Raw genomic sequence first — 23,666 nt, forward strand, 5'->3', positions numbered from 1 at the left:
GTAGGATTTGTATTCGATGAAGTTATTAGATGGTATATGATTTAATATGTTTGATTAAATTATTATTTAATAATTTAAATTATTTTTTTAAGATATTTTTTAATAATTTTTTAATTATTAAAAAATTTATTTTGTAAAGATCTGAAATAATGAGATATTAATTTTTTAAAGTCGAAATTTATCCATTTCGACTTATTTTTAAGTTTTGATAAAATTGTTAATAATTTTTAATAATTATATGAAATAAATTATTTATTAATATTAATTATTATACATATTAAGTGGTAATATTTTTTAATTTAATGTTAAAATAATAAATATTTATATAAAAAAATTAATAATAAAGTACAAAAATAATAGTTAACGAAAATTTTGGTAAAATTACAATTTAATACTTAAAAAATTATAGAAAGATATTTTAGAAAAAAATAATTTAACTATTAAAAAATTTTTTAAAAAATATTTTTGGTAAAAATATAATTTAATCAGTAAAAAAATAATTTGTTAAATAATATTTTAGTAAACAAAATATAATTAAAAAAATAAACTTTTTATTAAAGGATATTTTTGTAAAAAATAATTTATTTTTTCTTAAAAAAATTAAAGTTAACGTTAGTTAATATAAAAATGTTTAAATGAATTAAAGATAAGATTTTTTAAAAGTTATAAATAAAAGGAATATATATTATACAAATAAAGAGGGAGAGAGTGTGTCAAATGTCATTACTCATTTTAACCTTTTTCAAGGAAGAGAAGTGGAATTTTTTTTAATTTTTATTATTAAAAAATTATTGAAATGAACAATAGAATAATATAGGACAAATTGTAATCTTAAGAGGGTGAATAATTTGTCAAGTCTAAATTCAAAAATATTTTTCTATAGACAATATTTAAAGTGCGATGAGTAGGAGTACATTCAGTATTTTTTATTAGAACTTTTATCCATGAGAAATAATATAGAATTAATATAATTTATTATTTTTGATTAATTAATTATTAATATTCAAAAATATAGGATAAAATATATTATTAAATTATTAAATTAAAAAAATTAGATTAATAATTAAAAATAATGATAAAAAATAATAAATTTTACAAACTCCTAAGTATTTCTCTCTACTCAATTGCTTTGTACACTCTAAAATGTCATATAGAAAGAGAGTTCAGTTTATGGAGACATGGAGATCTACGCAAAATTATAGTGAAAACCACCAAGTATTAAAATGTTACTACCAAATGGCATGTTTGGTTTAAAGTTATGTGTAGACTATAGTACGTCCCTCAACAATATTTGTTGAAGATTGGTGCTTCATCTCAAATGATCAACTTTGTGTGAGAGATAAAACTTTCTACGAATATCCTTGCTTAATATTACAATTTGAATCCCAATCCATGTTAGGAGGAACTTTGAACTGGATGCAATACCACTTAACACCATGTTGAGGAAATTTGACCTCCTTATGTAAATGTTGATAATAATAATAATAATAATAATAATATATTCTATAAAAGAATGTTTTACCAGTCCTCTATAGCCATAGATAAAAAGTAAAACCCACTAATATCACTTGTAATAGCATTTAAATCAAATCAATAGCATCTTTTGTTTTGCCACGATTGAAACTTGAAAGGTTAATCAAGTTCTGTTAATAACTCCTTTTTGTATATAAAATGAAAAGGCTGTCTTCTTTGGCAGTTGTGTACTTTAAATCATGCTATCATGTACCAATTCCTTTTAATTTACAAAATTATAACAAAAGGAATACCAATATTTAGTTAGTTCAAGAGATTCGATACTTATTCTCTTTTAGTAGTGATTAGTGAACCAATGGATTTTCATACTCTAAAAAATAATAATTATAACAATAAGAAAAGAGAATGAAAGAGCAAAAACCAAAAGAGCCACCACACGATTATAAAGTACAGTTTGAAAGCTTGGGATTTATGTATGTGTTGATGATGAGAACGGGCAATAACACATCCACTACTAATGATGTTGTTGCTACACTCTTCAGAGAGAGACAGGGAAACACCTCAAAGCTTATATGTCTCCTTTGCCAAAAGCAATTGGAACTTTAATTTCCCAACATTTTTGGGTAATGAGACATTAAAAACATGGCACATTATTGTCCAATCCTTTTAGTGACCCTATAGTATGAGGAGAACAACTAAGTTACTATGCAATGGTTTATCCCTGCCACGTTGCACAATGATGTTGATTAATAAAAAAGAGGGACAAAATATTATTCATTATGATTCCATGCTATATCATGGCATTATCGCCTCTCATGTTCTCAAACATAATGAAACATTTATATGCCAAAGAACTTGGAGCAGACGTGTGGATAACATTATATTTTGCTTTTCAAAGGAAACAATCATTAACTTGTGGATATAAGATTATCATGACAAGGGTTAAAAACTTGAAATGCTATTGCATCTTGTATGACCCATGTGGATACTACAAAATATAATGTCAATTATGAATCACTACCACTCTTTCTATGGGCATTCCTAACCTTTTCTTCTTCTTCAATCTTCAATGGGATTTGTAATTGAAGCATGAAAGTAACAACGAAACAGAGACACACACACAACACACTAGTGAGATAGCCTCTGTTGTGTACTGCGTGTAATTGCGTTGCTACTTGCTAGTGAGGTAGCTCACATCGGGGTGGAGTAGTGAACAAGAACCACAGGCTTTGATATAAAAAAAGCATGGCTAGTCTGAGCAACTCATACCTTTCTCGGCCTTTTGGCTAAGATCAAGTGTAGTATCTGTTCTTATCAGTTTAATATCTGATATGTGGGCCATTGGCCCACACGATATTAAATTTATTTTTTGAGGGGGAGTGGCCGCACAGTAGCTTGCTACTGGGCCTCTCGAGCGTCGCCCATGCGTTGCACTATTGCAAGGGCCTGGCGCACCCCACCAAGCGCAGTTTAAATAGTTGGTTATCTTGTTCATGCTATGGTCAAGTGAATGGTTTTATGGTAAAAGCTGTTTATTAATTTACCGAAAAAAAAAAAGAAACTTTTATTCGGAAGATCTTAATGTTTCAGGGAATAGAGGTGGCATAGGCCATCTGGCCATGTAGTGTAGATCTGTATTTATACTCAAAAATAAAAAGGGTAAAGCTAGCTAAACAAAAAAAATTTGTCTTATTTAGTATTTATTAATTGTTGTGTATTAATTAATTAATACTTTAATTAATTAATAAATGTTAAACTATAATATTTTAATTAATTAATAAATATTAAACTATACTGTTTTTGGCTGATTTTCGTTACCAAACATTTCCGAAATAAAAAATATATTGATGCAATTCCTTAACTCCAATGCTATTAACGAATTGCCAAGTGTTGGCTACTGATTGCACAAAGGAAAGACCCAAGTGAAGAAGATAAGAGATTCGCAGCCACAGACCAACCCAAATAAGATTTTGGATTTTTTTCGAAAGCTAATTACTGTTAGAGACACACCATAGGAGCTGTAAAATGAACTCCTTAAGTGCACCAATTCCATGCAAATTTTACACTAAGGAACCAAATCTTAGAAGAGGAAGAAGAAGCAGCAGCATTATATTTTCTTCTACATCCTCCACTACAAGCATAACCACCATTAAACCCTCAAAAGATGAGTCTTACACTGTTAGTTTCAAGACACAAAGGGCTTGCAAGCTTGGCATTTCAAGGTACCCTGATTTTGAATATGATGCACAAGGTGGATTTGGAACTGGTTCTGTTGCAAAGGTGGCCACAGATAACATTAATGAGCTTCTTGTTTCATTTGACCTTGAGACACTCTATATTCCACCACTAACTAATTCTACAACCAAGTTTCTGGGGTTGCCACTGCCCCCATTCTTGAAGATTGATATAGTCCCAGAAGCATTCCAAGGAACCATTAACCAAGACTCTGGCAAGGTAATCAATTTAATCTCATAGGAGATTAGTCTTTGAACTCTACAATTTTATATATATGGCAAAGTAATTCTTACATCAATAGTGGGAATTGAACTTAAATTCTTGTTAGATACGATATTTATTAACTGTGCCAATCATCTTTGTAACAAGCTAGGTTGATTTTGAATTCAAGGCCAAGTTCTTGTTTTCTGCTGGGAGTATCTACAAGGCTCCACCACTAATGGTGAAGACAGTGTTGACATCTGAAGAATCGAAGGGTGACATGAAAAGTGGAAGAGGGAAGAGATTGGATGAAGAGGGGAATTGCAGGCTGGTTGGTGTGGCAAAAGTTGATCCAATTGATGATTTTCTCATGAATTCCTTCCTTGCCCTTCCAACTGAGTGCCTTGCTGACCTCAATGCTGTGATCTCAATATCTGCCTCATCTTAAAGAAGCGATCATCATCACACTTTGGACATTGTTGAAATCTATTTTTAGTATTTTCGTAATAAGTTAAAAATATTGAGTAAAGATTTCAGTGAATACAGAAGTTAAAATTGGATTAGTTTATTCACTCTAGAGCTTACTGTTCTGTGTCACATTTCATGTGTATAGCAATAATGCTGTAACTGTATATTTGTTAGTGTATTGTGGTAAATCATCGGTTTTTAACTTTTTATGTTCTTGAGATTTGGATGTGAAATTTGAGAAGGTCACAAGTCATAATATCCATGGCCAATTTAGGTAAGCTACATAAACATTAATGTATATAATTATACTTTATAAGTATTTATTGCTTTAAATCAAAATCATAACACTAAAATGGTTTGAAGAACAAGTATTTAAAATAAATAGTAAATAATCTAAACAAAGACTTGGAAAAAGAATATATTAAAATCCAAGGATAAAAACTGAGAGCTTTGAATTAGGGTAGCAACCAAAGGGGAGAACAAAAAAACTTCACATCTAACAATAGTCTATAAAAACGTCTGTTTTCCAAACTAAAGACGCCAAGATCTTGAGCAACAACATGGTCAATTGATTTCTCTATCATGTTATCGGAGAAGAATATCTGATTTCCTGTCTTTGGATAAGATGCCGGTATTTGAACAGAAGAAGTAAATCCGATCATTAGTATGTAATCACCCAAATTATAAACTCTTGACCATTTTTTTCCATTTTTTTTCAGTTCATAGATGTCGAATTTGTAAGTTTCATCATAGCGTCTTCTATTCAAACGAGTGCGAAAATGTCTTACCAACATTAATAAACTTCCATTGGCACATCCAATCAGATATTTAATCGTTAAAGTGCTTGTGTCAACTCGAGATGGAGGTCTGACTTCATGGATTCCTCCCTCAAGCCGCCCTGATTTTGTGTTTGTATCAAATTCATATAACTGGCCAGCATGGTTTACTGCATATATCTTCTCTCCAAAAAATATAACATCTTCAAACTCGGTATTTCTAGTTGGAAACTCTACCCATCTCATATCATTAGACTTGTAAAAGGCTAATCGACGTTGAAATCCATATATGGCAGCCGCCATAAAATTATGATTGTTGCAGTCAGGAGGTGAATTTATAACAACCTTCAAAAGTTGAATTTTATGAGTGAAATCGCAATCAAAAGTTTCACTTCTGTCTCGAAAATCCAACAGAGTGTATTCGTCTCCATGATTATCAGGCTCGTACTTAATTACATTAGGAAAAGTTGAGATGTGAGGAAGACGAAACTCAACATTTGTAAATGGATTTAACAGTAACACGGTACCTTCAGATAAGGATACCATAATTAACCATCCATGAGAAGAACCACGGATGACATAGTTCTGCATCTGCATATTTGGCAGCATGACATGGTAGATTCCCCGCTCTTTAAGGCCGTGAGTATCAAGAATTTCTTGACCTGCAACAGGTAATTGCATGAGATGATAGATCTCCTCGTCTTCATAAGAATTCTTCTCTGTTTCTTCAGGTATGAGCAGCCACGGAACATTGTTGGCATTGGGAATCTTTGGAAGTTTCAACCTCCATTCTTTGCAAACCAATCCAAGTTGGATATAATCATCGTATGAAAAAAACCGTGTTGATATTTCTAGCAACAAATCTTCATCAATGTGTGCCCATCCATCAGTATCACCCATGTCTGAGGTACAAGCAATGATAAGAAAATAGAAATCAAGGATAAAAGATAAGAAAAAGACCACACAAAAATATAACAGAAACATAAAAAGATAGGTAAAGAATTTTTTTAAACTTCTAAAAAAATTGTTCTTAATAACTTAAGTTACTTACAAGTTTTTCGACATTCAAAGAATCTATTCTTAACAATCTAGATTAGAGGAATAAAAAGTCACAAAAAAAAAATTAGAGGAATGGAAATTAAAAGGATACTAATATAATTACCTTAGTGTTAGATCTTTCAATCTTTTTCATAAACAAATCACTCACCTCACTTAATCACACAATAAAAATGCGTATAAAGCAACTGACGAATTTTATTCACTAAATGGTCTCAAAATATTTAAATAACCTTTAACAGACTAGCCTAAAAAATAAGATAAGATAATTTAATTTAAATCTTTTAAAGATAAGATAACTTTAATTTAAATAAGATTTGATCATATTAGATTAGATCAAATTTGATTTAAATTTAAAATTATAAATATATAATAATTAATTTAAATCGAATTTAATGTTATTAGATTATATCAGATTTAATTTAATTTAAAATTTCTAAAAATACTACTAAATAAATTATCGTTAGCCCAGGAAATCGGATCACGCAGGAGTTCCTATCACCCCGCATACACAGTACCTCCGACCCGTTCAGGAACCGAATGACCTAACAATAACCTTATAAAAGAAACAATACGGAAGAACTTCCAAGTATGTGATTCCAACTCAAAACAAACAACTGGCTAACCAAGTGATTCACTCCCTCCTCCAACTTGAAATAACTTTGGTCACAAAGGTCCATTATTAATTAATAATTACGCATCGGCAGATTTAGCATTGGACCATGAAAAAGTTTTATTGAAGCTCTCTGTTACGGCAAAGTAAATACATGACAGGAAGATGATTTAGCTTTGCTAATTTGCTATACTCAAATCAATTCATTCTTCTTCGTTTTTGTTACTTATAAGAAAGATCTGTCCTTCATAACATTTTAGTTTTCATATTAAGTAAACTTAGAGCGTATATTTTTTCACATTTAAAATAAAATAGATAAATAAATCTAGACATTATGAACTACTTTTTAGTTTCAAAGTCTAACCAAAATAAAAATTTCAAGAACAATGGCATGAATTGTGGATCTCAACACAATTAAACTAAGGTCAGAAACATTGGACCATAACCCCATCAACCAATAAGAATTTGTATACGAGTGCATTTTCAAGCAAAGTATAGGTCTGACTATGGTAATTTAGCTGTGAGACTTATGCGTAGTCAGTTGAACTGAGTATGAATTCAAGAAGGTTAAACCAAGCTGTCTTCAGAGATGCATGTAACTTGCCTGAATACTTTCAAAAGTTGTCAGTCTTGACCAGATTTTCTCCTTATCAATAACTTGCTGCAGTTGCCTCTGAGCAAGATTCACCCAGAAAACAATCTCTTTTGAACCTCATTCATCTTTTTCTCTACAGACTGTAGCTCTCGGCCCAAAATGAACGAGATATTCTCTGTGCAGACCAATGAAAGCTAATAGCTCAACATATAAAAATGCATTATTGACAGTGAACACACAAAAATAGCACTAGCAGAAAAGCGTCCATCCCCTTCAAACTTATTAACAAAGGATGCCACAATAGCTGGAACCTGCTCAGACCAGAACCATTCATATGCTTCCGGCATTTGGGTTGATAATTTTTCTCTAATTCAACCCTCCAGGGGAGCAGATAGCCTCAGCAAACTAGGTCAATGCCACGGTTGAACAAATTAGTCCCAAAACAGCTATAGGGTAGTACAAAATAGTGAAATTAAGCAAGTCACAGGAATCAGGGAAGAAATAACAATTAACATGGCAATAACAGTATACAAAACTATTGCATCATTAGGTTCAAGTAGCCAACCCCAGGAAATGAGAAAAAAGTTCGATTCTTGTTCTTGTTGATATTTGAAAGTCATCAGTATGATATAAAACTTCGACATTGAAGGCACAAATCAAGTCAGTATTTACTAACGTTAACACACAAATCCATAAATGTAAGACAATAGCGAAATATATTACTGCAGTTTTTCACGCAATTTCAGGAATAGAATTTCTATTACCCTCTAGTAAATAAGCCTAACTTATTTATTGTTTGCTACGTCTAAAGCAAAAGAAAAAAAAAATAATGAACCAAAAGGCAAAGCAACATGCTACCTCCTGTCTTTGCTTTGAAGCACTGAAATTCATAGCAGAAAGGATGCAAGGCCTTATGCTGCAGTAGTTGTAGGAGGCTTAGTGTGTCTTCCATAGAGGAAGCAGAGAGTTCATCAGCCTCTAATCGGTTCCCTTCGGTGTTTAGCGTTGCACAAGCCATAGTGCAAGAGAGACTTGACCAGTTGATTAGGGAAAGGAGGATGGAAGAGAGACGGAGGAGGCAGTAGCAAAGCAAAGTCAGAGAAAAGAGAGAACAAAGTGAGTACTTCTTTTCTTAATTTTCCCTTTCTAAAATTTTAAGCTATGTATGTTTATCTACCTGGAATGGGAGGTAGTGGACTACTTTTGACTTGGTGATTAAATTTTATACAGATTGATTATTGATGTAATGTTAATATTATATCTAATATTTTTTTGGTGGAGAGTGGAGACTTTATAGCCTTTGTAAATTATACTAGAAGCAAGGCTTTATGTCTTTCCTCTGTGTTTATTTTCCATTACCTTTGTTAAGAAGATAAATAATTTGATGCAAAAATGATCATTTAACATTTTCTATACAATTTTGTTGCAGCCGAGTCTTCATTCATAGAGGCCCTGGAGGGGGAAATGGCCAAGTAATTAGAAATTTTTTTTATCATGAATCTTTTAGGATCATTCTATTTGACCAGGTTAGATTTTGAGCTATTTTAAATTAAAAAAAACTCTATCCTTTTGAATAATGAAATTTATTCTTTGTCAGCCGGATGCAAGAAAAAGCACGTCCCATGTTTGCTTAAAGCAAAACACTACATGGTATCTAATTGACAACATTGAAAAACTACAAGAACACTTGAAGATTCCAAAATGGCAAGTCTTTTTTCACCCTCAGGTTATTTATTATCATAAATTTTATTATCATTATGTAATGGGCTATGCTATTCTCCTCTGTGTATTATGCAGGTATTTGGAGTATCATGAGAAGTTTCCTCTTAAGAAAGAAAGAGATTGATTGGTTTTAAAGATATTTTGGAAAGAGCATTTAACCAAATGTCAGACTAAAACCATTGGCCAAGGGGTGTCCTCTTCATCATGGTTTTACACTATAAAAAGGACCTCAAGCCACCTCTGTAAATCATCCTTCACTCTCACTTTTCACTTTCACCTTGATCATCTTCTTCTTCACGACCCTTTTCATCATTTACTTTCACCTTCATCCTCTTCTGAGAGCTTCTTTTCTAAACACCTTCACCTTCACCTTCACGAGTAAAAACTGGTATTCAGGTGTTCCACCAGAGCACTTGACAACCATTAACCAACCCTATCCACTTTAAACAAAAAGCTCGTTCATCCTCTTGTGACATTAGTAAAGGTCTCAACACTTGTTCTCCACCTCTATTCCTCATTATTAGTTCCTGTATTGCTTATTTGCCATTAATAGAAGTGTCTTCCTCACAAGTTTACTTACCCCTAATCTCTCATCTTAACCATTATTTTTCACTTAATCTATTTCTCACGAAACCCACCCGAATCATCTGGCGACTCCACTGGGGAAGAACACTTCGACGTGATGGCTGAATCTAGCAATACTCATCTTGGGCAGAATCGACCACCTAAGCGACGCTCAATAACTCCTTGGGATCTCAACCTCAGCTTGGGATCACCTTAAGATGAGGACGAGCACAACCAAGAAGAGGAACACATGGAGCAGCAGAATCTGGGTGCAGGAGGAGAAGAAGCTCATGCCCATGCAAATTTCTTCACACCCCATGCTGGAGGTACCACTGGCATGCACACTCATGTAACCATTCCTGCTCATGTGTACAACTATATGATAGACAACCAAACAAAGATGTAAGCTTTGATCACAGAAATGATGGCTAGAGATCAAACGAGGTATAGAACCCCCTCACCGCCTCCATTCGCGAACCAGGAGAATATGGAGAAAGACAAGAACACCCCAGTCACTCGTAGGGAGTTGGCACGTATTCTAAAGGGAAAAGGAGAAGCAAGTGAACCCACTTGGGAGATAAGTCCACCATTCAGGCATCATATTTTGGCAAAACCGTATCCTAAGGGGTACCAACCACCTACCTTTCGTAAATTTGATGGTACTGGAAGTGCCAAAGAGCACATCCTCTCATTCTTGGACGATCTCGGGGTGTTCAGGAACCACCAGGAGCTCAAGATCAAGGAGTTCTCAAAATCACTGACAGGAAGGGCATTCACGTGGTATTGCAAGTTGAAAGCCAGTAGCATCAACACCTGGGAGCAATTAGTAACGGAGTTCTGCAACAAGTTCCTGGAAGAGGAACCCTCCATGCACATCATGGACCTGGGGAGAGTGAAACAGAGACAAGGAGAAGGATTGGTAGCGTTCGTCAAGAGGTACAGAGATCAAGCTTTACTTTGTATAGACACTCTCCCAGAGCCACAATTGGTGTACGAGTGTATTAGAAATGTGGAAGATGGATCCCAAATTTATCTTTCTATGAGCAACATAAACACTTTCTCTGAGCTCTTAAAGAGAGCATCTGACATAACAGAGGCAATGAAGCGCAATGGAAGGAGATATAAAGAAGTTTCTCCTCTAGAAGTGTGTGCCGCTGATGGCAGGGGCAGAAGGAGTTCCTATTCTAAGGGTGTTAAGAAAAACAGTCCTCCACCCCACTACCTCTCTCCAGAGCTCAGGCCATGGTTGTTGTAAATGGATGGTTTGAGGATGGAACATTAAACCCTAGAACAGATAGAGAGCCACCAACATCTGAAGACTTGAGAGATCCAAGATATTGCATGGTGCACCGCAATAAGGGCCATGGGTTGACCGATTGTTATGTGGTGAGGACGATGTTTCATAGGCAAGTGAAGGAAGGGAAGATACTCCTAAATGGGGAACAAAACCAAGAAGGTGTAAAAAGCACTCCTTTTCCTCAACATGATGTTGAAATGATAGGCGTTGAAGGAGAAGTAATGCTAACAGAGATCGTAGATGAAGCAGAAGAGATGGTTACCATGGAGGAGTCCTTGGATGAAGACACGTTGACAAGAGGTCTTTTGAAGTCTCGAGGTTGTAGAATCATGTTTAACTAACTTGGCTTGGAACCCCACATTCAGAAAGAGGTGGCCAGAGCTCTAATAGGAGTCATTCAGAAGCATGAAAAAAGTTTTGGGGGCATCAACGCTCCGCTCACAAGATTAGCAAAGGCCCATGCAAACGCCCTGGTGTTTCGGGACCCTGACTCATTTAATGGGGAGTTTTACCATAATAAACCATTGTACGTGAAAGCAGTGGTAGAAGGCATGAAGGTCAGAAGGGCCTTGGTGGATGCTGGATCAGGGGTAAACATCATACCCACTCATATATTTCTAGAAATGGGAGGTTCTGCTGATCAGATAAAGCCTACTCAAGTAGGGCTCAATGCTTTTAATGGAGTGGATGTAAAATCTAGAGGGTGTGTTAATGCTGTCTTGGAGGTTGGCCCCATAAAGACCAATAATAAGTTTCACGTAGTGGATGGAAGCTCTAGCTACCACATCCTACTGGGACGTCCATGGATTCATTTACATCGGTGCGTTCCTTCAAGTTGGCATCAATGCATAAAGTCTAGCTAGAGAGGGAAAGATATTAGCATCTCAGCTACTGTAACACCCTTTGATGCGGGAGAAGCACATTTAGTGGATGCGAGTTTCTATGAAGAGCTTGCGTTACCAGGGGTCAACAAAATAAGGCCTGTGCAGGAATGCGCCATCGGAACACCCAGACAAAAAGCAGTACGGAAGAACACCCTGATGGAGGAAGCACCAAAAGAAAACACCAAAAAATGAGCAACAGCAATCAAAGACCTAGGGCTTCATAAGGAAATTCTCCCAGGTGGAGGATATCGGTGGTGTATCCTATAGGAACTCGGGGGTCCAGCGGAGAAAAATTACCAGAACTCCCCTGGCCCCGACATCCTAAGTGTACAAGAAAAAGAACATCTGCAAAGCAGCATAGAAAATGCCCCTTTCCAACTCCATGATGAAGCAAAGCAGAAGGAGGAAGAGTTGGAAGAGATTAATTTAGGGACTGAAGAACACCCGAGGTCTTTGTTCATGTGCAAAACTCTAGGGGAGAAGGAGAAAAGGGATTTGATAGCGCCATTAACAGAGTTCAGAGATGTGTTCGCTTGGAACTATGATGAAATGCCGGGGTTAGATCCAAACCTGGTAACCCACAATTTAGCCGTGAGGAAAGGAGCAACTCCTGTCAAGCAAGCTCCTAGAAAATTCTCCAATGAAATAGAAGCTCAAGTAAAGAAAGAAATCAAAAAGTTACTCGCAGCCAAGTTTGTCAAACCAATACAACACCCCTCTTGGTTAGCCAACATAGTGCTAGTAAAGAAGAAAAATGGATAGATCCGGTGTTGTGTGGATTTTAGAGATCTAAACAAAGCTTGCCCTAAGGATGATTTTCCTCTGCCATATGTCGACAGAATGGTAGATGCTACAGCCGGATTTGAAAGGTTCTCCTTCATGGATGGATTTAGCGGGTACAACCAAATTAGAATGGCTCTGGGAGATGAAGAAAAGACAGCATTTCGAACACCCGTAGGTAATTTTTACTATACTGTCATGCCTTTTGGCCTAAAGAATGCTGGAGCAACCTACCAAAGAGCCATGACTGCTATATTCCATGACATAATGCATGACTTTGTGGAAGACTATGTAGATGATTTGGTTGTCAAGTCAGCATCCGGGAAGCAACACACAGAACACCTCAGAGCTGTGTTCACTAGATGCAGAAAGTATAGACTTAAGATGAACCCCATGAAATGTGCCTTTGGGGTATCATCTGGAAAGTTCTTTAGATTCAGAGTCCACAAAGGAGGCATTTCAGCTGACGAGGATAAGATTAAAGCTGTCCAAGACATGGAACCTCCGAAAGACATCAAGGGACTTCAGAAGTTCATAGGCAAGCTGGGGTACATTCGAAGGTTCATACCAGCATTAGGAGAGCTCTTAGGACCCTTAAGACCTTTGTTGAAAGAGAAGAACACCTTTACGTGGGAACAACACCACCAAGCTGTGATGGACAAGATCAAGAACGTTCTCACATCCACTCACACCATGACTTCCCCTCAACCTGGTGCACCATTGAAGGTATACTTAGCGGTAGGAGAAGAAGCAGTTAGTGGGTTAATTGCACAAGAAGGTGAAGGCAAAGAGAAACCCATTGCTTATGTTAGCAGAGCCATGAAAGGGCCAGAACAAAGGTACTCTTCACCAGAGAAACATTGTCTCGCTCTGGTGTACATCTCACAAAGATACCGACACTACTTTCAAGCACACCAAGTAGAAGTCGTATCAAAAAATGAAGGTCTCAGATTTTTAATTGAAAAGCCAATGTTGACTAGAAGAATGAGTCGTTGGGCACTCCTAATAAGCGAATATGATGTGAAATTGGTGACACCTACCACCATTAAGAGCCAAGCTTTGGCTGACCTCTTGTCGATCTATCCTAAAAAAGCAACGATTGAAGAGTTGCTAGATCAGATTCCCGGAACAATGGAGACTGTTTATGCTTGCAATGAAGAGGAAACATGGACCCTCATGTTTGATGGAACACCCTCGAATCCTCAAGGAGGGGCAGGAGTCATTGGTGCGGTATTTACAACCACACTTACTAACCGGCAAGTTCACCAGGTCGTTGATAAACCCCGATTTCGTGATTTATCTTGTGCTTATTTTGGGGGATTTTACCACCTTTTTCCACATTTATTCAATGAAATAGCATGGTTTTGTAATTCTCCCTTGATTTGTGCTTAAATGTGAAAACATGCTTTTTAGGCCTTAAAATAGCTAAATTTAATTCACTTAAATTCCATTCGATGCCTTCATATATTTGTTGAGTGATTTCAGGTTCATAAGGCAAGTATCGTATGGAAGGAGTGAGGAGAAAAGCATGCAAAGCGGGAGAACACATGAAGAAATGAAGGAACCGGAAAGCTGTCAAGTCTGACCTCTTCGCACTCAATCGACCATAACTTGAGCTACAGAGGTCCAAATGAGGCAGTTCTAGTTGCGTTGGAAAGCTAACATCCGGGGCTTCGAAATGATATAAAATTTGCTATATGTTGCTTCGCGTTAAGGGGCGCGCACGCGCCATGTACGTGTACACGCCGATTGAGCACGTGGCCCACTAATGTGAAATCGCCCCCAGCGATTTCTGAAGCACTTTGGGCCCAACCCAACTCATTTCTAATGCTATTTTATGCAGAATTTAAGCTTGGGCAAAGGGAAAGCAATTAGTTTAGCCATTATGAGCCTTTAGTTAGATTTCTAGAGAGAGAAGCTCCCTCTTCTCTCTAGAATTAGGTTAGGTTAATTTTCATCTTAGATCTAGGTTTAATTCATGCTTGATTTACTTTTCCTTTACAATTTCTTGTTCCTCTACTCTTTCTCTCTCTAATCTTGTATTTCATTCTTGTAATTGCTTACTTTGTTGTTGATGCACTTTTGTTCTTCCATTTTTCTTTAATGCAATTTATGATTCATGTTCCTTTATTGTTGATTTGATTTGTTGTTGTTTAATTCCTTGCAATTGAGTAGTGTAAATTTACTTTCCTTGCTATTTTACTATGTTTTCCTTTTATACCTTCTAAGTATTTGATAAAATGCTTAGTTGGATTTTAGAGAAGAATTTTGTGCTCTTGGCTTGGGAAGGTAACTTAGGAACTCTTGAGTTACTAATGTCCAAGTGATTGACGATTGGGAGCCATTAACGCTAGATCTCACCAATTGATTAGGTGTAGAACTAGGACTTATGGACTTGGATTGACATAGCTCACTTGACTTTCCTCTACTATTAGTTAGGGGTTAACTTAGTGGGGTTGGTCCTTGCCAATTCTCATGTTATGGTTAGTGATAAGGATAGAGATCCTTGACCACCTAACATTGCCAAGACTTTTTAGTTGTTAGTTTATTTTCATTGCTATTTACATTCCATGTCTCCTATCCCAAAACCCCCAAAATATCTCATAACCAATAACAAGACACTTTGTTGCAATTCCTAGGGAGAATGACCCGAGGTTCCAATACTTCGGTTTATAAATTTAGGGGTTTGTTTTAGTGACAAACAAATTTTTGTATGAAAGGATTATTGTTTGGTTTAGAAACTATATTGCAACGAGCCTTCATTTGTGATTTCTAAACCATCAAAAGTTCGTTCATCAAAATGGCGCCGTTGCCGGGGAGTTGCAATGGTGTTATGTTATTGGTTATTGTATATATGTGAATATTGTGAATAGCTTGATTTTTGGATTGCTTGTTAGTTTTTGCTAGTTTTAGGACTTTGTTTTATTATTTCTTGTTAGCTTTTGTTTCTTATTTTTGCTTTTCACTATGAATTCTCACTTTGGCTATGAGTGTGATTACAACTATGTTGTAGGAAATGGGAACTTCAATGAAGATGTGCATCAAAGATGGGATAACCAAAGGTGGGAGGAGCCATATGCATATGATCAATCCTCTTGGCAACAACCTCCACCAATGCACTATGAAGAAGAGTCATTCTATGATACATACCAATCCAATGGTTGTGGTGAATCCCCTTGTGACTTTCAAGAACCACCACCATACACCTATGAGCCATATCCTCAACATAGCCATCAACCATACTCGCAAGCCACCTTTCACCAACCATCTTCATATGACCCTAATCTATATCCATCCTACCAACAACCATATGAGCCATATGAACCACATATAGAGCCACCACCATTCCAACATCAACATTTTCAAGAACCACCCCCTCCATATTATTACCAAGATGAACCACCTCCGATACATGAAAATTTTCAACCACAAGATGAATACTACTTACCACCACAACTCTACCAAGAAGAACCACCTTCCAACTATGATACCTTTCCCCCAATCAATGAACCCTCTCTTCCACCATCATTTCCCGATGAAGCCTCTATACTAGAATTAAGGGATCTTGAATCTCATATCTTAAGGCAACACGAGGAGGATGAAAAGAAATTTGAGGAGTTAAGAGAAAAAATGGCTATCATGGTAGAAGTCATTGGCAACATAGTTTCATCCCGCCTAAGCCTATGCGATCAAGGCACTTCCATTGTGGAATGTGGAGAAGCAACCAAAGAGCTTAGTGAGGGAGTGAACTTGAAGCTCCAAGGTGAAGAAGAGGAGTTAAAGCAAGAAATGCAAGAAGAGGAGGAGGTAGAGATTATTGAAGAAGAGGAAGAAGTGGTTGAAGACTTAGGAGATGCGGAACCACCTTGGGAGTCTAGGATTGAAGAAAATCCCTCCAAGATGATTGAATTTGATGCTAAGGAGGAATGTGCACAACCCCCAAGGCATATCCCTTATGAAGAATCGGATGGGATAGAGCAAGAATTGAGTTTCCTTGGTGATGAAGATCAAGCATCAAGTCTTAGTGGTGAAGAATCCTTTGAGCATGAAGAACCTTCTCCCAAGGAGATGGAAAGCAATGTGGAGGTAAATCTCTCTTGTCCTCCCATTTATGATTTGAGTAAGGGAAAAGAGCTAGATAAAATTGTTGAACAAAGGATTGAGATTAAGAGATCTTGTGGAAAGGTGGAAGTCCTTAGAAAAAAGAGGATGGCAATTGAATACGCCTTGTCAAGACCCTTGGAATCACCTTTGCCTAGGTTGCCATCTACACCTTCATTTGAGTGGGTGAAACTTATTTCTATTAGCTTTATTATCCCACTTGAATATGGTTTGCTTGAAACGGATGGCCAACTTAGGATGCTTTGTGGGATGAAGCATAAAAGAAAGATGTTTCGTGGTTGGCGTTGTAAGTCTAGGCTCATTATGGTTGAAGCTTCAAGGAGTAAAGGTTGGACTAGTGCTCAATCGGATGGGTCTAGGAGAATAGTTTGGTGCTCCCATGAGAATTCATCTCTCTTGCCACCCGGAGGAAATCACCATGATCAACTCAAGGACGGGTGTGAAAACAAGGTGTGGGATCTCGGATCGCACAAGGAAGATCAGCTTTGGGAGCCTATGGTTTGTGAAGAACTCCATCAAAGCTTGGAGTTATTAACTTTGAATGATGAAGCACAATGGAAGTCCAAGCATTGGTGGATGTTCAAGGATGGATTCAAGCACAAGCCACCTTGATGAAGAGCTCCCCATAAGTCCAACTTAAGGACAATAAACAAAAGTGCTAGGTGGGAGACACCCACCATGGTAACATTTTTTCATTTTCCCTTTTGTACATATTGGTAAAATAGGTTTAATATCATGTTTTAATTGCTTAGTTGAGTTTATTTGGGAGTCTAGTAGGTTAAATAATGTTTTATGATGTTTTGGTAGTTGTTTGGAGGTTTGGAATGCTTGGTTTGGTGCAAAAACATAGAAAACAATTTTTGAAAAACAGAGCACCAACCCGCGCGTGTGCGCATCTGACGCGTACGCGCGCCTCAAGCATTTTCGACCATCCACGCGGACGCGCCATGTACGCGTACGCGTGGATTGAATTTTTCCCACCTCCCATACATTCACCCGAGAGTTGTGCCTGAAGTGTGCCAACTTTGTGCCCCAAGGCACGCGCACGCGCACCTTGCGCATACGCGCCGACTCTCTGCTTTGCCATGCACGCGTACACGTCGCTGCCATTTCATCAATCCACGCTTACGCGTAGATGACGCGCACGCATGGATGGCCCTGTTTCACTCACCTTCTTCTCTTCTCCTCTTTCCATTTCTTTCCGTCTTCTCTTTTCTTTCCACCCTTCAAACATCATCCAACACTAACAAATATCATGTAACACCATTTCTTTTAGTTAGTTTAATTTTCATTTAACTTTTGTTTTCCATTATAAGTGTTGGATTACTGATCTTGTTTACTGTTTACTGCTGCTGCTTATTGATAGGATGTTAGTTTAACATCATTAATTTTAATTGTAATTGTTGGATTCTTTGTTGAGGTTATATTTGGTTACTTGGTTCGGAACTTTTCATGTTTAATGCTTTTGAATACCAAGTACATGTTATATTGCCTTCATGCATCTTACCTCTTTGAATTGCATGTTTTGGCCACCATGCATTCATCATCCATTGTTAGGCAATTGTATATTATCAATGCATTTTTTTAGGATGCTTGTTCTAAGTGACCATCACCTATTTCATGCATTGAGATTGTAGAATTGTGAAATTGGATCGAAAGCTTACCTAGTGACATATTTTTGAGCTCTTCAAGCTTTGTGGACCATGCTTGCTATGTAATTGATTTTCATTTCTATCTTCTTTTTTCTAAACTCCATAGCATCCATGTGTTTCACCTCTATGTCACTTAGGTGTTGCAACAACTTCAATATGTGTCATTGTTTGATGTGTGAGCTCTCTATACCATTTTGTTCATCAAATTTACTTACACATCAATTAATGTCCATGCATTATTCAATTTCACAATTGCTTGATTTTTGCTTGAATGCTTTTATGCTTCTTCACTACTTGTTTGGTTGCCTTAACCTACAAGTCTCTTAAAGTATCTCAAGCATACTAGAATGAGTGAAGTGTATGCTTTCTTTTGTGTAAATGTGACATAGCTTTTTATACTAGCGTGTGTGTGTTCTAAACCGCGCGCAATTTTAGAACCCACACAACTATTTTTCATTATTGTCACACTAATTTACTCACTCATTTCTAGTGATTTACCTCATTCCAACAATTCACGCTTCCTTGCTTTTGTATTTTTTTCATCTTACGGTGTTTATTTTGTTTTTCATGATCGATGCACCATAAGCAAAAATGGAAGTGGAAGGAAGAACACGCAGCAACCGGTTGACCTACCAGATGAAGGTGGCAACTTGGAGAGTCGCCGCACCCCTTTGCTCATTTAGTGCACCGAGGACGGTGCAAACTTTTAAGTGTGGGGACGTCGTCCGACCACTCGGCGTTTTTGGGTGACAAGTTTCTAATCCCAACACTTTTGCATTTCATTTTAGGATTCTTAGTCGCATTTTCTTATTTTGCATATGTATATATTAAACTTAGTCAAAATCATGATATTTTCCAAGGATTTTATCTATAGGGCACCCCCAATTGATTGAAAAATTTTTTTTTAGAACTTGCTTGAATTATATATTTTGTGGATCATGTTTTTGAGCTAAGAACACAAGCATGTGAGATTTGAGCCTAATTGTGTGGCTACATCATATAGCCACTTATTTTCATTATTGTGTGCATTATTCTCTTCCTATGATTGTAATCTTTGATTTGTTTAATTCTATATGTCCATTATTTTGTGTATACATGCATTTATATGATTGAGGCCATTGTTCAAATAGCTCACTTACCCAAATAGCCTACCTTTTATCTTCCATTGTTAGCCAATTTTGAGCCTATGTTTAACCCATTTATTCTTAATTGTAGCACATTACAAGCCTAAGTGAAAAAAAATAAATATCCCTTAATTTGGATCTTTGATTAGCTTAGGCTAGTGAGAGTGTTTATCATTTGATTTTGGAAGAGTTGGGAACATTGGGTAGAGATAAAAGTGTATTTTTGTATTTGTGTTGAGAATCTTGGGAATTGGGTACATACTCATGTATTAATCATGTGTAAACCATATGCATTGATGTTCTTGTATACATTTTAGTTTGAAAAGAAAAAAAAAAGAGAAAAACAAAAAGAAAAAAAAAAAAAAATATATATATATATATATATATAAAGAAAATATATAGAAAAGAAAAAAAAAAGAAAAGCAATAAAAAGGGGACAAAAATGCCCCAAAGTCACGGTTCAATAAAAGTCAATGCATGTGTGTGGTAATCAAAAGAGAATGCATGAGTGTGTAAAAATTGATAAGTTAAGTACTCTTTTTTATTACAAAATTTTTATTAATATTTATATAGGTTGATTTTGCATTAAATTTAATAGTCCAAATTTTATTTATAGATAGAACTCAATTTGCCAGTAAATCGAAACAGACTCGTTCGAACTATAATTCGAATTCCTCAAGCACTAATTCGAATCAGCTAGATTCTAACTCCCTATGCATAATTCGAATTAGGTTGATTCGAACTTCCTCATACATAATTCGAATCAGTCTGATTCGAACTACTAAGACTGCAAACTCCTTCACTAATTCGAGGAGGTTTGATTCGAATTACAAAGTTTTCTAGTTCGAATGGGGTTGATTCGAATTATATAGAGACATGTTTTTGGTTGATCCATGTCTTATTTTTTCAACTTAGCTTAATCATGTAAAATCTCATGGAAGCTTGAAAGAGTTTTAAATAAAACGAAAAGCTAAAATGATTTGATGATCTAATATTGAGTAATTGAATCAGATTACATAGATGAGGCAACTTTGCTATATATATATATAGCAAATTACCATAGAATTCTGTTGTTAAGAGAAAATAGAAATAACAGATTTGAAAACAAACTAGGCTCGATTATCTCTTAACAATTATATTTTGATCTTCTTAATCTTGATCTATTATATTACATACTCTATCTCTATTAAAACTGGTTTAATACTGCCATTTACCCTAATAATATGTGCAAAGTTTAATTCTAAAAATTTCATGCTATATTACTGGAAGAATGGTCAAAATAAGAATTTACATAGTTTTACATTCAATTTCTGAGAAAAAAGCAATGAATACTCAAGATGAATAATACCTGAGAACTAGGCATCTTCATGAAATTTCTAACCAGCAATTTTGTTGAAGCATACAATCAATAAGAACTTGTAGTTCATCTTTAATTTTTACTATATCTGAATTTGTAAGTTTGTGATAGAGATGTTTAATTATGTGATAGCGTTGTGTGCAGGTAATTTAGATTCTCTTAATTGTGTTAACTTTGATAAATTTTTGGCCAAGCTTAAAAAATATTAGTACATTAACTCTCTTAACTGTTGATCATTTTCTTGTCATGGTAGTGATGCAAATTTTTCGGAGAAAGAAGCAGATACGTTCAGAGTGAAAAATGGGGATGGCAACCTTTGCAGTGGACATGTTAACCGAATGTAGAAGAAAAGAAATAAATTGATAGAAAATGAGCTCAAAGAGATGCAAGAAAGATACTCTGAAATGAATCTAAAGTTTGCAGGTAGAAGGTGAAAGACAAAAGTAGCATATTAAAAAATTTATTAAAAAATTAATAATTTAAAAATAAAAAAAACTAACAAAATATTTAATTACGATATTTCTTTAAAATATTAATGAGTTATCAATTCGAATTTTATACAATATTTTTTTGCCCATTTTTGATAGCTCTTGAATATTTTTTAATAAATTTTTTAATAAATTTATTTAAATTACACTACAAAAAATATTTTATTCTATACAAAATAATTTAAAAAAATAGCTTAAAAAATATTAGGGGTAATATAAAAATTTGTAATGTTCTAATGACTTAGGTAAATACATGCATGTACTCAAATTTTAAATAAAATATTTTACATAGTCAATAATAATTTAGAAATTAAAGAAAATATTTTATTCCATACAAAACAATTAAAAAATATATTTTATTCCATATAAATTAATTAAAAAAATGGCTTAAAAGATGTTAGGAGTACTATAAAAATTTGTAAATATATGATAAAAATATATTTTCTTTAATTTTTAAATTATTATTGACTATGTAGAGTATTTTATTTAAAATTTGAGTACATGCATGTATTTACCTAAGTCACTAGAATATTAGTGAACTTTTATAGTACTCCTAATATCTTTTAAGCCATTTTTTAAAAATTATTTTGTATAGAATAAAATATTTTTTGGTGGTATAATTTAAATAAATTTATTAAAAAATATTCCTGAACTATCAATGGGTAGAAGAGTATTGTATAGAATTCGAATTGCTCACTATATAATTCGAATCAGAGTGATCCGAACTGCTCAAACATAATTTGAATCAGAGTAATTCGAACTTTCCCATGCGTAATTCGAATCAGCATAATTCAAACTACCTAACATACATACTCTCTCATAATTCTAATGGCATTGATTCGAATTATCATAGTCTTTAATTCGAATTATATTGATTCAAATTACATAGATATATGCTTTTAGTTGATCCATATCTCATTTTTCTATTTAGTTAAATCATGTAATATTTCATTCAAACTGATTTAATATCGTCATTTGTCCTAATTTTTTATAACAAATATTGTATAACACCGAAAAAATAAACCCCTTTAAGTTACGAGTAAAAAATATCAAAGAGCTAAATCGCTTTGAATTGCAGCGGATTAGTGAAGTTTGGTTTGGGAAGGCCAAAATTAGTTAAATATTCATAGGAAGTTTGGTTTGGGAAGGAAAAAATAGTAAAGTATTTATAGGATATAATAACGTTATTTTTATTTTGATAATGCAAAAAAATATGTAACGAATGAGTGGTAGGTAGATATGAGTATGCTAATTGTAATGATCAACTAATTAAAAATGGTAGATCAATAGATGGTGATCATGCTATTTAATTGATTAATTAAAAATAGTGGACATACTATTTAATTAATTATTGTAGTTATTATTTTTATTTTTTTTTATAAGATCTTAGAAGCAAAAAAATATAAATAAATATAAGTCAAATAAACTTTATGTTTTTAATTTAAAATTTAATATATCAAATCGTATAAAATTTATATTTTCGGATAGTTCTTATGTTTGAACTATTAAATCATCTGATAATTTCTATAAATTTTATACAATTTGATAGATTAAGAAAATATCTTAGATTAAATAACATGGCCACCATTTATCATTAGCAATTGATCATTGTAAATAGCATGCTCACAATCTACCATTTTAATTAATCAATTACAACATGACCACTATTTACCATTAGTAATTGATCATTGTAAATAGCATGCTCCTAATATCTACCTCTCATTTAAAATTGCATGTAAAGAAAATCAATAATAAATTAAATTCTTATTTTTGATAATGTCATCTTTTACATGCTTTATTTTGCATTACATTTTGTATAAATTTTAAAAAAAAAATGAATGACATGTTTAAAATAGGAGTGACATTATTATCTCCTGTAAATATTTTTTTTTTCTTTCCAAACCAAACTTCACGTAATTTAAACCTTTGATATTTTTTGCTAGACTAAAATTGCATGTAATTACGTGTAATTTGGTAAAACGCTAATTACATAGTTAAAAAAAAATACACACTCATGTAAAGAAATATCAATTATTGTAGTTGTATAATTTATGCGGAGAGTTGATTTAAATACATAAATTGACGCGTTAATTTTGTCTAACAATAATAAACTTTCATAGTTCTTAAATTTATTTAAATCTTTTCTAGTTAGTTTTACCGGTGCTCAAATTTTTCATGGTTAGAAATAGTGATTTACTGTATTTGCTTCTTTTTTATATTTTCTGCAGCTTATAATTTAAATGGAGGAACACAAGGAGG

General features: G+C 34.6%; 2 protein-coding genes and 1 non-coding gene across 3 annotated transcripts; 2 read left to right on the plus strand and 1 right to left on the minus strand.

The window, feature by feature from the left end:
* The first annotated feature begins 2,738 nt into the window (after nt 1-2,738).
* On the plus strand, nt 2,739-2,933 carry LOC148566357 (U2 spliceosomal RNA). Its single transcript, XR_015885093.1, has one exon. It is a non-coding gene; the product is annotated as a U2 spliceosomal RNA (small nuclear RNA).
* Nucleotides 2,934-3,390: 457 nt separating this feature from the next.
* LOC107644766 (ATP-dependent Clp protease ATP-binding subunit) lies at nt 3,391-4,586 on the plus strand. Its single transcript, XM_016348693.3, has 2 exons — nt 3,391-3,927; nt 4,082-4,586. The coding sequence occupies exons 1-2, from the start codon at nt 3,499-3,501 to the stop codon at nt 4,355-4,357; spliced, it is 705 nt and encodes a 234-aa protein (XP_016204179.1). The 5' UTR covers nt 3,391-3,498; the 3' UTR covers nt 4,358-4,586.
* Nucleotides 4,587-4,789: 203 nt separating this feature from the next.
* Nucleotides 4,790-6,137, minus strand: LOC107641497 (F-box protein SKIP23-like). The gene has a single exon (XM_016344987.2). It carries the CDS (start codon nt 6,135-6,137, stop codon nt 4,833-4,835), a length of 1,305 nt encoding a protein of 434 aa, XP_016200473.2. The 3' UTR covers nt 4,790-4,832.
* Nucleotides 6,138-23,666: the final 17,529 nt, after the last annotated feature.

This window comes from Arachis ipaensis, chromosome B5 (genome assembly GCF_059453495.1).
Source record: "Arachis ipaensis isolate K30076 ecotype BB chromosome B5, ASM5945349v1, whole genome shotgun sequence".
Classification (NCBI taxonomy): Eukaryota; Viridiplantae; Streptophyta; class Magnoliopsida; order Fabales; family Fabaceae; genus Arachis; species Arachis ipaensis.

What these genes read in the sequence shown, in the direction of transcription:
- LOC107644766 (XM_016348693.3), top strand. Translation starts at nt 3,499, where the DNA reads ATGAACTCCTTAAGTGCACCAATTCCATGCAAATTTTACACTAAGGAA. An exon ending in TTAACCAAGACTCTGGCAAG is followed by an intron (nt 3,928 to 4,081) that starts GTAATCAATTTA and finishes GTAACAAGCTAG; the next exon opens with GTTGATTTTGAATTCAAGGC.
- LOC107641497 (XM_016344987.2), bottom strand. Translation starts at nt 6,137, where the DNA reads ATGTTTCTGTTATATTTTTGTGTGGTCTTTTTCTTATCTTTTATCCTT.